The following is a 12,894-nucleotide window of genomic DNA, read 5'->3' as shown; positions in this document are numbered from 1 at the left end:
AACTTCTCAAAGCAACCAGTTCCAGTGCCTCACCACCCTCATGGGTAAGGATTTCTTACTAATGCCAAATCTGAACTGAGATCCTTCCAGTTTGAAGCCATCACCCCTTGTTCTGTCACTCCATGCCTTTGTGATGAGTCCCTCTCCAGCTGCCTTCCAATACCTGAAGGGAGCCTACAGGAAGGCTGCAGAGGGACGTTCCATAAGGGTGTCTAGTGATAGAACAAGAGGGAATGGTTTGAAGCAGAGGGAGAGTAGGTTTAGACTGGATCTTATGAAGAATTTCTTCAGGATGAGGGTAGTGAGACCCTGGAACAGGTTGCCCAGACAGGTTGTGGATGCCCCCTCCCTTGAGGTGTTCAGGGCCAGGCTGGATGAGACCTTGAGCAACCTGGTCTACTTGGGAGGCATCCCTGCCCATAGCAAGGGGGTTGGTGTAGATGGTCTCTAAGGTCCCTTCCAACCCAAGCCATTCTATGATTCTCCTGTAGCCCACTTCAAATACTGGAAGGCTGCTCTAAGGTCTCCCTGGAACCTTCTCTTCTCCAGGTAAACAGCCCAGCTCTTGCAGCCTGTCCCCACAGAGGAGGTGCTCCAGCCCTCTGGTCATCTTTGTGGTCTCCTCTGGACCCACTCTAACAGTTCCACATCCTTCTTGTGCTGGGGGCTCCAGAGAACTGATCTGAGTCCTTCAGATCTCTTAACACATGAAAAACCTCACCTGGAGGAGTACAGAGCTGTGGAGAGAAGGGAGAGGAGAGCAAGAGCAGCCTGTTGTGGTAAGTGGAAGCTAAGTCCAAACTACTGAAAGCAGAGTTTTATCCTCTCTTAGAAACACAAACATGTCAAGACACTTGGATTTCTGTCTTCAGGAGAGATTTTTGCTGTCCACAGCCTGCAGAGTCCATGCAAAGCCTTGCATCCCTCCACAGGTAAAAGTGACCACTGCAATCTTCTGCAACCAGCCAGCCAAGAGTTGTATCCTCCTAGTTCTTGTACTCTATCCTAGACCTGTACTTGTACAGAATCTGGGGGGCTGTGAGCAGAAATCCTTCTCCTTAGGTTTTTATTCCACTTGATTTGTGCAGCAAAGCTTAAGAGAAGCCAACCTTCCATGGCTACAAGGTTCTGATTTGCTGGGGAAGGCATGGGTTCAAAGACTCAGGATGATACCCAAGTCTTGCAGAAGCCCACTGTTCATCCTTAACTCCACGATGGCAAAGATCTAAAGCTCTCCATGCTCACGTTACAAGCTTCCTCTGAAGCTTCTACTAGAGGAGATAAACGTTGCATGAACTTCCATTTCAGATGCTATCTGGAATGTGACTGGGCCAAGAAACCAAACCAACCACTTGAACAAACAGGCTCTTCAACACCTTGGGCTAACAAAGCTCCTCTGAAGGCTCAAAGATAGGATCCAACTTCTGGTCTGATCACCAAAACTGAAAACATACAAGATGGCACCATGCACCATCCACTACCTATGTTTAAGACAGATCTTCAGCCACATGGAGCCCCCTGTGACAAAACCACACAGCAGAGTCAGGCTACAAAATGTTCAGCTCTTGGTGGAAAACAGGAGGAGAAGCACAGAATGATCTCCAACCCAAATCAGAGCAGCTTCTGGGCCGCTGTACGTCAACTAAGAGACACCTCGAGAGCTCTTGAGCCTCTCCAGGCTTGCCTGTGCCCTCTCCTGCCTGTGGTAGGGCAAACAGGGGAGCAAGGCAGGCAGGTGCCATGGCTGGCTGCCAGTGGGGACTTCACTTCAGCAGGGCAGTCCTTGGCTGGGGAGGTCAGCATTGTCCCAGGGAGACACCCAGGGATGAGGAGCTAGCCACAGAAACAAGGATATTCAACAAGAGTGGGAAAAGTCCAGGAGTGCTGACATCTTCCAACCCCAAGATCCACAAGGAAAAAGCAAAGCAGAAAAGTCACCAATTGCAGGCAACACTGAAGCTTTTTTTTTCTTTACAATCCAACATGTGATTTTGGAAAGCCAGAACTGTTTGAATTGGAAGAAATAATTGAGATCATCGAGCCCAACCAAATACTACCAAATCCACCACCAAACCATGTCCCTCAGCACCACATCTCCATGGCTTTGAAAACCCTCCAGGGATGGGGACTCCACCACTGCCCTGGGCAGCCTGAGCCAAGCCTTGACACCTCTTTGGGGGAAGAAATTTTTTCTCATGTCTAGCATAAACCTCCCCGGTGCAACTTGAGGCTATTTCTTCTTGTCCTACCACTTGTTCCTTGGGAGAAGTGACTGAGCTCCACCTGGCTCCATCCTCCTTTCAGAATTTTCATAGAATGGTTTGGGTTGGAAGGGACCTTCAAGATCACCTAATTCCAGCTCCCCTGCCATGGACAAGGACACCCCCCACTAGACCAGGTTGCTCAAGGCCTCATCCAAACTGGTCTTCAATACCTCTGGGCTTGGAGCCTCCACAACTGCTCTGGGCAACCTGTTCCAGCGTTTCACCACCCTCACTGGAAAGAATTTCTTCCTAATCTCCAGTCTAAATCTCCCTTCTTCCAGCTTCAAATGGTTCATTTTGAACTTCCAGCATCACATTGATGCAGTTTTGGTGCTTCTCTTTTTTCACTTCAAGCTTCACTATGAAGTCATGGCTCTTCCACAGGTTCACTTTGTGCTTGTAAACTATATCCTAGCAAGCACTTTAGTATTTAATTTAGCTGATCCCACAATCACACAATGAAGAAAATCGGATTTACTCCAGACAACCAAGGGTGCAACCAAGGAACTGCATGAAAACATTTGCTTAGAGCCCAAGAATCGACCCAGTGACCACATGGACATCTCTGTGGACATCTGTCACAGCCCAGCCTTAAGCAGCTTGTTAAACCATTGTCCCCAGGTTCAAAGTGGTACAGCTAAATAGCAGTTTAAAGCCACCTTTCACAGAATCACAGAATGGTAGGGGTTGGAGGGGGCCTCTGCAGATCATTGAGTCCAACAAGACAGGGTCACCTATAGAAGGTCATACAGGAACACACCCAAGTGTGGTTTTCAGTATCTCCAGAGAATGAGACTCCACCACCTCTCTGGGCAGTCTGCTCCAGTGCTCTGCCAGCCTTAAATTGAAGAAGTCCTTCCTCGTCTTTAGATGGAACTTGCGTTCAAGTCTCGTTACCCTTTGTCCTGTCACTGGGCACCACTTTCAACTCCCCTCAAGCTGGGCTCTCGTCATGTTTGCTGCCAGGAAGATGAGCACAGCAGGGTCCTCTTTTTTCCTGGCTGCTCTGCCTGTATGGGGAACACTGCATCACCCCTACCCTGGCCAAAGGAGAAAGGGAGGGGAGACAGGAAATGTCTGTTGTTTTGTTCGTTTGGTTGTTGTTCTGCGTTGGGGGTTGGGGTTTTTTCTCTCCCTTAAATCAAAGCTGCTCTGTGTTCACAGCTTAAGGCTGCTTACAGAGCTGAGAAAAAAAAATAATACACAACTCTGGCTCAGTATCAATAAATTGAACTTTTTTCACCCTCTAGTATCTTAGATAGCAGAGCCATAAACCCTGAGAGCAACACATATGGCTCCAACTGCATTTTACACTTCTTCACTCTCTTCGATGAGGAACTAAGGGTTCAAGTGAAGCACAGAAGGGTGAAGAGGCTTGGCAACTTGATGTCTTATATCCAATTATGAGGCATCTCCAGCATTAAAAAAAAACCCAGAAAGACAATGGCAGGTTAATTCTTTCTCAAAACCCACCACCCTCTCCACGCAAGAAACCCCACGAGTCACATCAATATACGTTCACACATCTACAAGGGTCAGTGGAACCATATGCATGAGCTCCACACTGATTAATAAATCAAGGCCAAGCTCTAGTGACACCAAAAGCTGTTTCATTCAACAGCAGACAGCTAGTTTGGGGGGGGGTTCTTCCTAGTGTGAGCAGCAAAACTCAGTAAAAACTCCAAGTATTTCTTGAGACACTGTTTCAACTACAAGATGAAATTGATTTTTCCATTAAATGCTTTTTAGTATTCACAAGAATGTTGTTTGCTTCTCTGGGTAGTCCCCAGGGCTCAGTTCTGGGTTCAGTCTTGTTCAATACTTTCATCAACGACCTCAGTGAAAGGAGAGAGTGGATCCTCAGCCAGTTTGCTGATGATACAAAGCTGTGAGGAGTGGTGACACTCTGTCAGGCTCTGTGGCCATGCAGTGAGACCTGGACAAGCTGGAGAGTTGGGCAGAGAGAAACCTCAAGAAGTTCAACAAGGGTGAGGTGTGGCCTCACCCTCCCCCAGTACCAGTGAGAGACCTGGGGCTGCTGAGGGAATCTTCTGAGATCCCCCCTGAGAAGGGATTCCTTTAGTGCTCAGCAAGAGCTAAAGGGCCCATGGGGGCAAGAGGATGGGGCCAGACTACTGTCAGTGGTGCCAAACAACAGGACAAGGGGCAATGGACACAAAGTGGAGCCCAGGAGGTTCCATCCAAAGATGAGGAGAAGCTTCTTTGGTGTGAGGATGCTGGAGCCCTGGAGCAGGCTGCCCAGAGAGACTTTGGAATCTCCTTCTCTGGAGAGATTCCAAATCCACATGGCCATTGTGATCCTGGGCAAGTTGCTGTGGGTGCCCTGCTTGAGCAGGGGGTTTGGACTGGATGATCTCCAGAGATCCCTTCCAACCCTCACCATGCTGGGATTCTCTTCTACAGATGGTATCACCAACCAGTAGAGTGCTTTGCTCTGATCCTGGCTGCAGCGGGTGACCGATGGATCCTTCCATCTCCTCATGTCAGTCAGAAACCAAGTGCCTGAAACCACATTCACAGTGCTTTTAATTCACTAAATAACCCAGAAGCAACGAGTAAGATTTCATCAACACCTTCGATTTGAAAACCTTTGGGTTAGAAACATGAAGCCTTTAGCTGCTCCTCTTCCTTTTTCTCGGTTGCACATTAACTCCAAAGTGCCCTCAGCAACAAAGGGCTGATGTAGAGCCACACAGAAAGACAAAAACGCTGCATTTAAATGAAGGCTAATTTCAAGAGCTGCATATTTAATCCAGAAAGCAGCCTCTGAAGATGTCAGCTGCTACAGAACACAAATCACACTTGCAGAAGATAAGCTTTTCTGAGGTGGGTTTTTTTTTTTTTTTTTTTTTTTGTAATGGCTTTGAAGGGAAAAGTGTTGGAGAGGACCAAGGGGATGGACAAACAAGCGCTCCAAAAAGCCAGCAGCACAACTTTTACACCGAGGCAAAGCACTGAGGTTTATTTTCTTCTCTTTGGAACGATTTCAAAGGTCGTGCTTAGACACGCAAGGGCTTCAGGACTGATTTTAGCAACCTAGTCAAAAAATACAGACTATGTATTTAGTAGCTGTTTTGTCTGCAGGAAAGCTGAGCAAGAGGGGAGACAGGGCAAAAATTATATGCCAAACAAGTCCAGCAGTGTCACCGAAATAGCTGAGAAGTGTCCATCACTCCAAAGCACAACACAAACATCCCACTCTCTATTCCCACTTGAGAGTTGGACCCTGCTGCAGACACAGAGGGTTTGGTTCATTGAGCTGAGCTGTTTGTCAGTCAAAACTGCTGAAAGCCATCACGCGCTCTGCAAACAGCAAACCAGCCTCGGCGGGTGGCAAAGAGAGGACCTCCCTCCCAGCATCATGGGGGAACTTCTGCTCCCTCCCAAAGGCACCTGGAATTCTGGTGTGCAACCAAGACTACTCAGATTCACAGACTGCATCAGGTTGGAAAGGACCCTCAAAGGTCATCTCACCCAACCCCCCTGCAGTCAGCAGGGACATCTCAACTCGATCAAGCTGCCTAGGGCCACATCAAGTCTGATCTTGAATGTACCCAGGGATGAGAGACTCCCAGAACCTTCCCTTCCTTCTAATTCATTCAAAAAATATTCAAAGTGCAGCACCCACACATTTCATAGGTCCAGTTCTTCATTTTCAACCTTCTCCAGCTTATCACCTCCTGTACCTTTACAGGAGGATGTGGACAGTCATCCACAGAATGAAGGACATAGGAAAAACTGGCTGAGGTCAACCTGACAGGATGCAAATCTAAACAGCCACTGAAACTTGTGCCACCAGTCAAACTACATTTCAAATGCATCACTGAAGTAGGTAAGATGGTCTTTTAAATACAGCAAAAGGAAAAACTATTTGACAAGCCCTAAATCCCTCCTAAAAGGTACCTTGAAACATTCCAGTTTTGGTGTACACTTAGGGCTGAATTCTATTTATTGATATCTAACACAAAAATCCTGCTGCAAGGATGGATTATAATAACCAGGCTTAACCCTAAAAAGCTTCTTAGTACAAACCTTCTGGGTTTTCTCTTTTTTCCCTTGTTTCAACAGCTTTATTCATTTCACAGGCAGCCAAGAACTGTTGTTTCTTCAGATGTTTTTCTTGATGGGCTACCAACACATTTACATCAAGTAGAGCCCAGATATTTCTCTTAATGTATTTTTATCAGGGCAGGGTTTGGACACACACTTGAATCGTACAGAAAACGTTGCAATTGGGACCATACTTTATATGTTTGATAGTCAAAAGGGAATTTTCAAGAGTGGAGGGTTAAAAAAAGATGTTGCTACTTTCTAGCAGCATCACATTAAAATGGGACAATTAAGCAACCAGTTTGGGATCCATATACTGGTGGATTTCAACTCTACACCAGAGCTCCTTCCATATGCTTAAAACTTGATCTAGTTTAAGAGAATTTGTCAAATGTTCCCAAAGTCAGCTCTGAAACTAGTCTGTATTTCCATGAGGACAGCTCACACATCACACCATCCTCTAGCATGATGTTTGTGGGCTGCAGCCTCTCTGCATTGAGGACCCATCCATCATCCAACAGGATACTGACTTTAGAGCTTTGCAGCTGGAAATTCCAAGCCTTGAAAAACAGCTGTTACACAAACTTGTAAGTTTTGGGTACATCTATGTACATTCCCACCCTGCTGTCAGCCACAGAAGTAGTTAAGTGATACAAGCCTGCAAAAATCCAGGATAATCTGCAAATGCCACATGGAGTTTTTACGTGCTGATCTCATGGCTCCCCAGACACACAACCATATCCCACTTTGCTTCCAACCCTTCCTATATATTCTGAGCTTGTTCAGCCTGGGGAAAGCCAAAAAGGCTGTAGCTGTACCCATACACAAGACCAAAATATTTTAAGTGAAGGTCTTTGAAGTGATGTGTGTCACTTTAAACTCTTTACTGCTCTTGTAAGCACCACAACAAGCAACTAGCTTGGGGTGGGTGAGGGGAAAATCTTTGCAAGCACACTTTGAGTAGATTTTTTTGCACTGTTATTTCCCTTCAGCGTTAAAACCTACAGAAAAACAAAGGCAGATCAAACTGACAAGTAAGTCTTAAAGTGCAACAGAGTAAAGGAGAAGCATTAGAAATAAGATTACAGTCAGTAATTTTTCACTGCCCTGATTTTGAGCTGGTAAAGCACTAAATCCGCTGACTAAACGGAGCGGTGTGGTAGCTGTAACCCAGAAACGAGGAGGTTTCTGTCCAATTTCACAAACCTACCTCTGTGTCACACAGCTAACAGCCTCAGTACTTAACCTGTGTCACAGCCTTTTGCATTTTACTCATGAGTTTATGATGGTAATGAACAAGAACAGCCGGAAACATGCACCAGTTACATCAGTCAGCAGTTACATCATGACCAGCTGATGGTTCTGTAGGAAACTCACCTAAAATAATCACACCTAGCACGTAGTCAAACAGAAAACAAACAAACAAACGTCTTGAGAAGGTAAGTGACAAAGGCTGCAGCACGTGCACCAGAGAAAGTGACCGCGAAATGTTATTATGGTATGAAAAGATGAAAATCTGGGTAGAAAGCAGATGCACAAGTTCAACTCTGTCTGTGCAACACAGAAAAAAACCCAAATTTCAAGCACCAAAACCCCAGACCAACACTGAATTAGTATGAAGTGGAAGGAGAATTAAAACAATCCAAAAAAGGCCGAATGGGGAGAAAAAAAAAAGAAATAGTTCCTACACAATACACTTCAGGGCATTTCTATTACGTTTTATTAGTCAACATGTAACCTCACAGGGCTGTCTGATTCAACAGCTGGAAGCAACCAGCTCAGATGCACAGCAGCACAGAATATTCATACACAAGAACAGCGTTAGCCAGCTCAAAACTGCAAAATGTTAATACAGGCTCAGAAAGAACCACACCACCTTATTGGCATCCTACTATCTAACTTTGATTTACTAAGAGTTTTGATCCTGGGAGCTCTGACAAGAGGATATATAAAATAGATGTACCACAAAATTTCAGCATGTATTGGGCAAAAGCTCCAAACCAAGTATATTCAGAGTTATCTGCGCCAAGACTTATCTAGGTGACACTCTGAAGTTTGAACATTATGTTTGCCCCGTGGAAGATGGAGAAACACTATCAAATTAGAGATTAACCACAACAAATTAACAGAACCATCCTACTGCTGCCCAAAGACTTAGTAAAATCCATAAACAAATGTCATCAGCTTTAGAATCACCTCTAAACTCCAACTGCGAGTATTTTAGCTAAAGCACTAGCTGGATTTAGCCAAATTTTATTAATAGGTATTTTAGGGACTTCAAATTGTACCCTTAATCCTCCAGGATGCAAAAGCACATGCACACATCTGTGATCAATGGCTTTACAAACCAGAGCTGCATTCCCAAATGGAATCTCTATCCTCCTTGGTATGAAACCAGGAAGATTTGGCTTTGTAATGGAGAAAAACGAACTCTAATCAGTACAGCCTTCCCAAATGGAATCTCTAGCCTCCTTGGTATGAAACCGGAAAGATTTGGCTTTGTAACGTAGCTGATCCTCACCATCCTCGCTCTGGGAGCGCTGATACGCATCACTCACTGACAGAGCTAAAGGTCAGCAGGGAAAAAGAACAAGTGACAGGTTGAACAAGCCACAGGTTGAACAAGCCTTATTTTTACAACCAACCGAACGCTGAGGAACAGTGAACCCCCACCGCAGCACAGCTCGCTCAACTTTCCTTGGGGTAAGCCAAAACACAGCAAAAAACTGCATAAAATCCAAGCGTGGAAGAGGGGAAAAAAAAAAAAAAAAGTCCAGTTTATACCTAACACGCCTTGAATCAAGTCTTTAAACTGTAAATGTGTTTCAAATAGTGAAAAAGCCTCCAGCAGTAGGGGCGGTGGGCAAATTGAACCAAATTAGGGGGAAAAAAAAAAAAGGTAAAAAATGGAAATTTTAAAAAATGAAATGAGTCCTCAAAAGCAGAGATCGACCTTCCCGCAAGGCCCCCTACCCAGGGAGAAGGCGTATTGCCAGCACCCAGCTGCCCGCCCGGGGGAGGCTGCAGGGGGACCCCCGGCCCCGTTCCCGCCCGGGCGGGCGTTACCGGGGCGGGGCGGGCAAGGCAGGTACGGGCCCGGTCCCCACGGCAGGGCGGGAAGGAGACCGCCCGCCCGCCTTTCCTCTCCCCCCTCCCTGCAGCAGAACCCGCGGGATTAAATAATCATAATAATTAAAAGAATAAGGGGTCGGTGGGGGTGGAGGACGGTGCCTTTTTACCCTCCTGGCTCATCCCGCTGCGGTCGTCATAAGCCTCCTCCCGCCCTGCGCTCGGTGGCGACGGCGACAAAATGGCAGCCCCGGCGGCTGACAGTCATGTCGGAGAGGGCGCCCGGGCGCCCTTCCGTCGCCACCGCCACCACCAGCACTACCACCGCCGCCCGGCCCCGCCGCAGTGGCGGCGGGAAGGGCCCCCCCTCCGCCAACGCCTCATGTCGCACTTCCACACACCGCCGCTACCCCCGCCCCGGACCGGTGGCGGCGGGGCGAGCGGAAGGACCGGGTAGAGGCGGCGGGGCTCCCCTCACAGCCCAGCGCTGAGGGTCCCTGGTGGGGCGGCCCGTGGCTGGCTGATCCCTCCGCTTGCAGCTGAGGAAGAGGAGGAGGAGGGGGAGAAACGAAAAGGGAGGGGGGAGGAAGGAGAAGGAAAAAAAAAAAAAAAAAAAAAAACATGGCGCCGCGTCCTACTTGCGGTGTGGCGCTGCCAGAGCGGGGCCGGGAGCAGCCCTGGTGGAGCCAGGGTTGGGATGTGGAGCGGGATGGGGATGCTCGGTGACCGGCCCCGCTCGCCTCATGGTGCCCCCCGCGCCTGAACAATGAGCCCCCCGCGGGCCGCGCAGGGCCGGGCAGCCGCCGTGCGCCGCGGTGGTGGTGGCGGGAGCCCTCCTCCCCCCAACACCATCATCACCACCACCCCGCCGCCATCCTCCTCCTCCTCGCCCAGGAGTTTTTAAACTTTAAAGAGCAGGTTCCATGGACGTGCCCCCGCCTTTTGTCCCTCGGACACCGCGCTCAGGCCATCGAAAAGCCACGGGGCCGCGTCCCGCCGCTTTGCCTCCGCCCTCCCCCCCGGAGAGGTACGTTCCCTCCACTTCTTCCCCTTCCCCTTCCGCGGTGGCGGGGCCGGGGCACACCTCGCCCTCTCCAGCCATTATGCAAGGGCTCAGTGGCGGCAGCAGCAGCAGGGGCCCCACGGGGACAGGGAGGGGAAGGGTCTTCCCCGCCGCTTGCCCTCAGCCTCCCCTGTGGTCCCTGAGTTCGAGCTCCGCCGGAGCGGGCTCAGAAGCCCGCCTGCCGTTAGGCACCCCCCCGGGCGCCACCGCCTCTTGTCGGGGTGGTTTTTGTTGGGGGGTTTTCGTCCCGTCCCTTCCTTCCCCCCCCCCTTTTTTTTTTTTCCCCTGTCCTGACAAAGTTTTTTCTCTCTCTCTCTCTCTCTCCCTCTCGTTTATTCTGCGAGACGCGGAACAACAACCTGAAGTCCGGCCCCGGGGGAAGGAGGGGAAGGGAGAGAGGAATGGAGAGGGGAATGGAGGGGGGGTGGGGGGGAAAGAAAAACACGCACACGCACACATCCAGTCTTTTTGTGCGTGTGTGGGGATGGAGGGGGTGGAGAGTGCGTTTATTTCTTTTAATTTTTTCCGCCCTCCCCCCCCCCCCCAATTCAACACTCGCTCTACCGGCGGCGATACCCGACCTCTCCCCCAACCCCCCCAATTAAAAAAAAAAAAAAAAAAGCTAATCATTGCTTTAAAAATTCTTTTATCTTCTCAGCATCTGGAGAGAGAGAGAAGAGAGAGAGAGAGAGAGAAAGGGCGCGTTCATGAGGACTACAAAGTTACAAATATGGCTCCCCAGTCTCTCTTGCCTGATCACTGCAAAGAAATGAAGACGCACTTTAAACTAAACCGTTTCCAACTCCCTCGCAGTCCCTGTCTGCCTCTCCCTGCCCAGCACCCAGCACAAATATTTGCCAACTAAACACGCCAAGAGAGGAGCAACCAACTTATTTGTATTTAATACCCGGCGAGCCCCCCCCCACCACCAAACACATACACACACTCTCCCCTCTCCAAGGCATCGCACACCGGCAGAGTCAGGAGCCAGCCTCCAGTTCTCCCCAGTAACGTCTGCGCCTTTGGGGCTCCCCTCAAACTGAGGTGCACAGCCCCACACAACCCCACACACAGGTAGGTACCTCAAGGGCAGCACCGGCCCCACCGTCACCACCGCTACCACCGCTTTCTCCCCGCTTCTCCGAGCCCGGTGGGGTTGGGATGCATCCCACCCCCCCAAAAAAAAAAAAAATAACGATGCGATGGATTTTTTATTATTATTATTAATTATTATTTTTTTTGGGCATTGCTTACATCTGAGGGCGTCCTGTTCCGCAGCTCTAAGTGGATCCTTTTCTTCATGTCCATGTCCGTGGCTGGCGGGAGTCGCTCGCTGTCGCCGGCTCCGCTGGTCGCAGTGACACCACCGATGGAGACCCCCCCAAAGCCAGCGCGCTCGGTGAGGCACTTTGAGGGCTCAACCAGCTCCGCTCGGAATCCCGAGCCTCAGCACCGCGGCGAACACTAACCTGATAACTGCGGAGGCGGGCGCTCCCGGGGGCTCCGGCCTGATTTACGTCCTTCTCCACCAACCGCAGCGCTGAAACGCCAGGCCGGAGCCAATGGGGCGGGCAAGGGGAGGTGGAAGCCAATGGGGGAGCGGCGAAGCCGGCCAGGGGGACAGCCCGGCTGGGAGCGGAGGATCATTCCGTGCTAGTGGCTGATGGGGAAGGAGCGGCGGCGGCGGGCTCGGCGGTGGGGATGGGGCTTCGCTCTGCCTTCTCCCGCCCAGCTCCGCTCCGCTTTCCACCTCCCACCCCCTCCCTCCGCGCCTGCTGGATCCTAGGGGAGGGCGTCGAGGTGCGGGGCGGGTGGAACGGCTCCTAAAAACCGGAGAGCCCGCCCGAGCAAGGGGCGAGCAGCCAGGAAGGGAGGGAAAGGTGCGGAGCGGGGCGGCGGCGGGCGGGGAAGGCGGGAGGCGGGCGGCCCGGCGGGCGGGGGCGGGGCGCCGATCGCCTCAGCGGCGGCCCTGAGGGGAAGGGGAAAGAAAAGGGAAGCGAAGCGTAGCCACCCTGTTGTACCGGGGCCTGCTCGCCCTCAGCGGGCTCCCCGCGGCGGGAGAGCGCGGAGGGTGGCGGTGCTGCTTATGCCGGGCCGAGAGGTCAGCGTGGGGGCTTCCCCTGTCTCTGGGTGAAGGGGCTGCTGCGGGCAGAGGGAGGGAGGTGAGAGGCGTTGGTCGCGCTCAGAAATCCCGCGTCGGGTCATTACCTCTGGAAAAGCTGGAGAAGCTCTGGAGATGCTTGTAGCTGGTCTGAGTGTGTCACCCGAGCCTGTTCAGAGCCAGTTGTTGGATGAAGCAGTAGGCTAGGGCTTGTGTTGCTAACAGGAGGTATCTGCTCCGGTATCTTCTTGCAGGCTGTCTTCTGAAAAGAGGTGTCAGATGTGTCCTGGCAGGGCTTGCTGCCTGCCTCAGGTATTGGATCCATG

At 50.5% G+C, this 12,894-nt stretch overlaps 1 protein-coding gene across 5 annotated transcripts in view; it reads right to left on the bottom strand.

Annotated features, from left to right (window-relative positions):
- The window catches only part of ANP32A (acidic nuclear phosphoprotein 32 family member A), a 29,381-nt gene extending 17,475 nt beyond the window's left edge, over positions 1-11,906 (bottom strand). For 4 of the 5 annotated variants that reach the window (XM_054387831.1, XM_054387833.1, XM_054387832.1 and 1 more), the window contains exon 1: positions 11,722-11,780. In XM_054387831.1, coding sequence (XP_054243806.1) covers positions 11,722-11,775 — 54 coding nt within the window. In that variant the 5' untranslated portion in view covers positions 11,776-11,780. Of the gene's footprint in view, positions 1-11,721 lie in introns of all 5 variants that reach the window. The other variant, XM_054387835.1, reaches the window with a different exon arrangement.
- Between the last annotated feature and the right edge of the window lie 988 nt (positions 11,907-12,894).

Source organism: Indicator indicator, chromosome 16, assembly GCF_027791375.1.
Source record: "Indicator indicator isolate 239-I01 chromosome 16, UM_Iind_1.1, whole genome shotgun sequence".
NCBI lineage: Eukaryota > Metazoa > Chordata > Aves > Piciformes > Indicatoridae > Indicator > Indicator indicator.
This window is presented reverse-complemented; position numbering and strand designations above follow the sequence as displayed.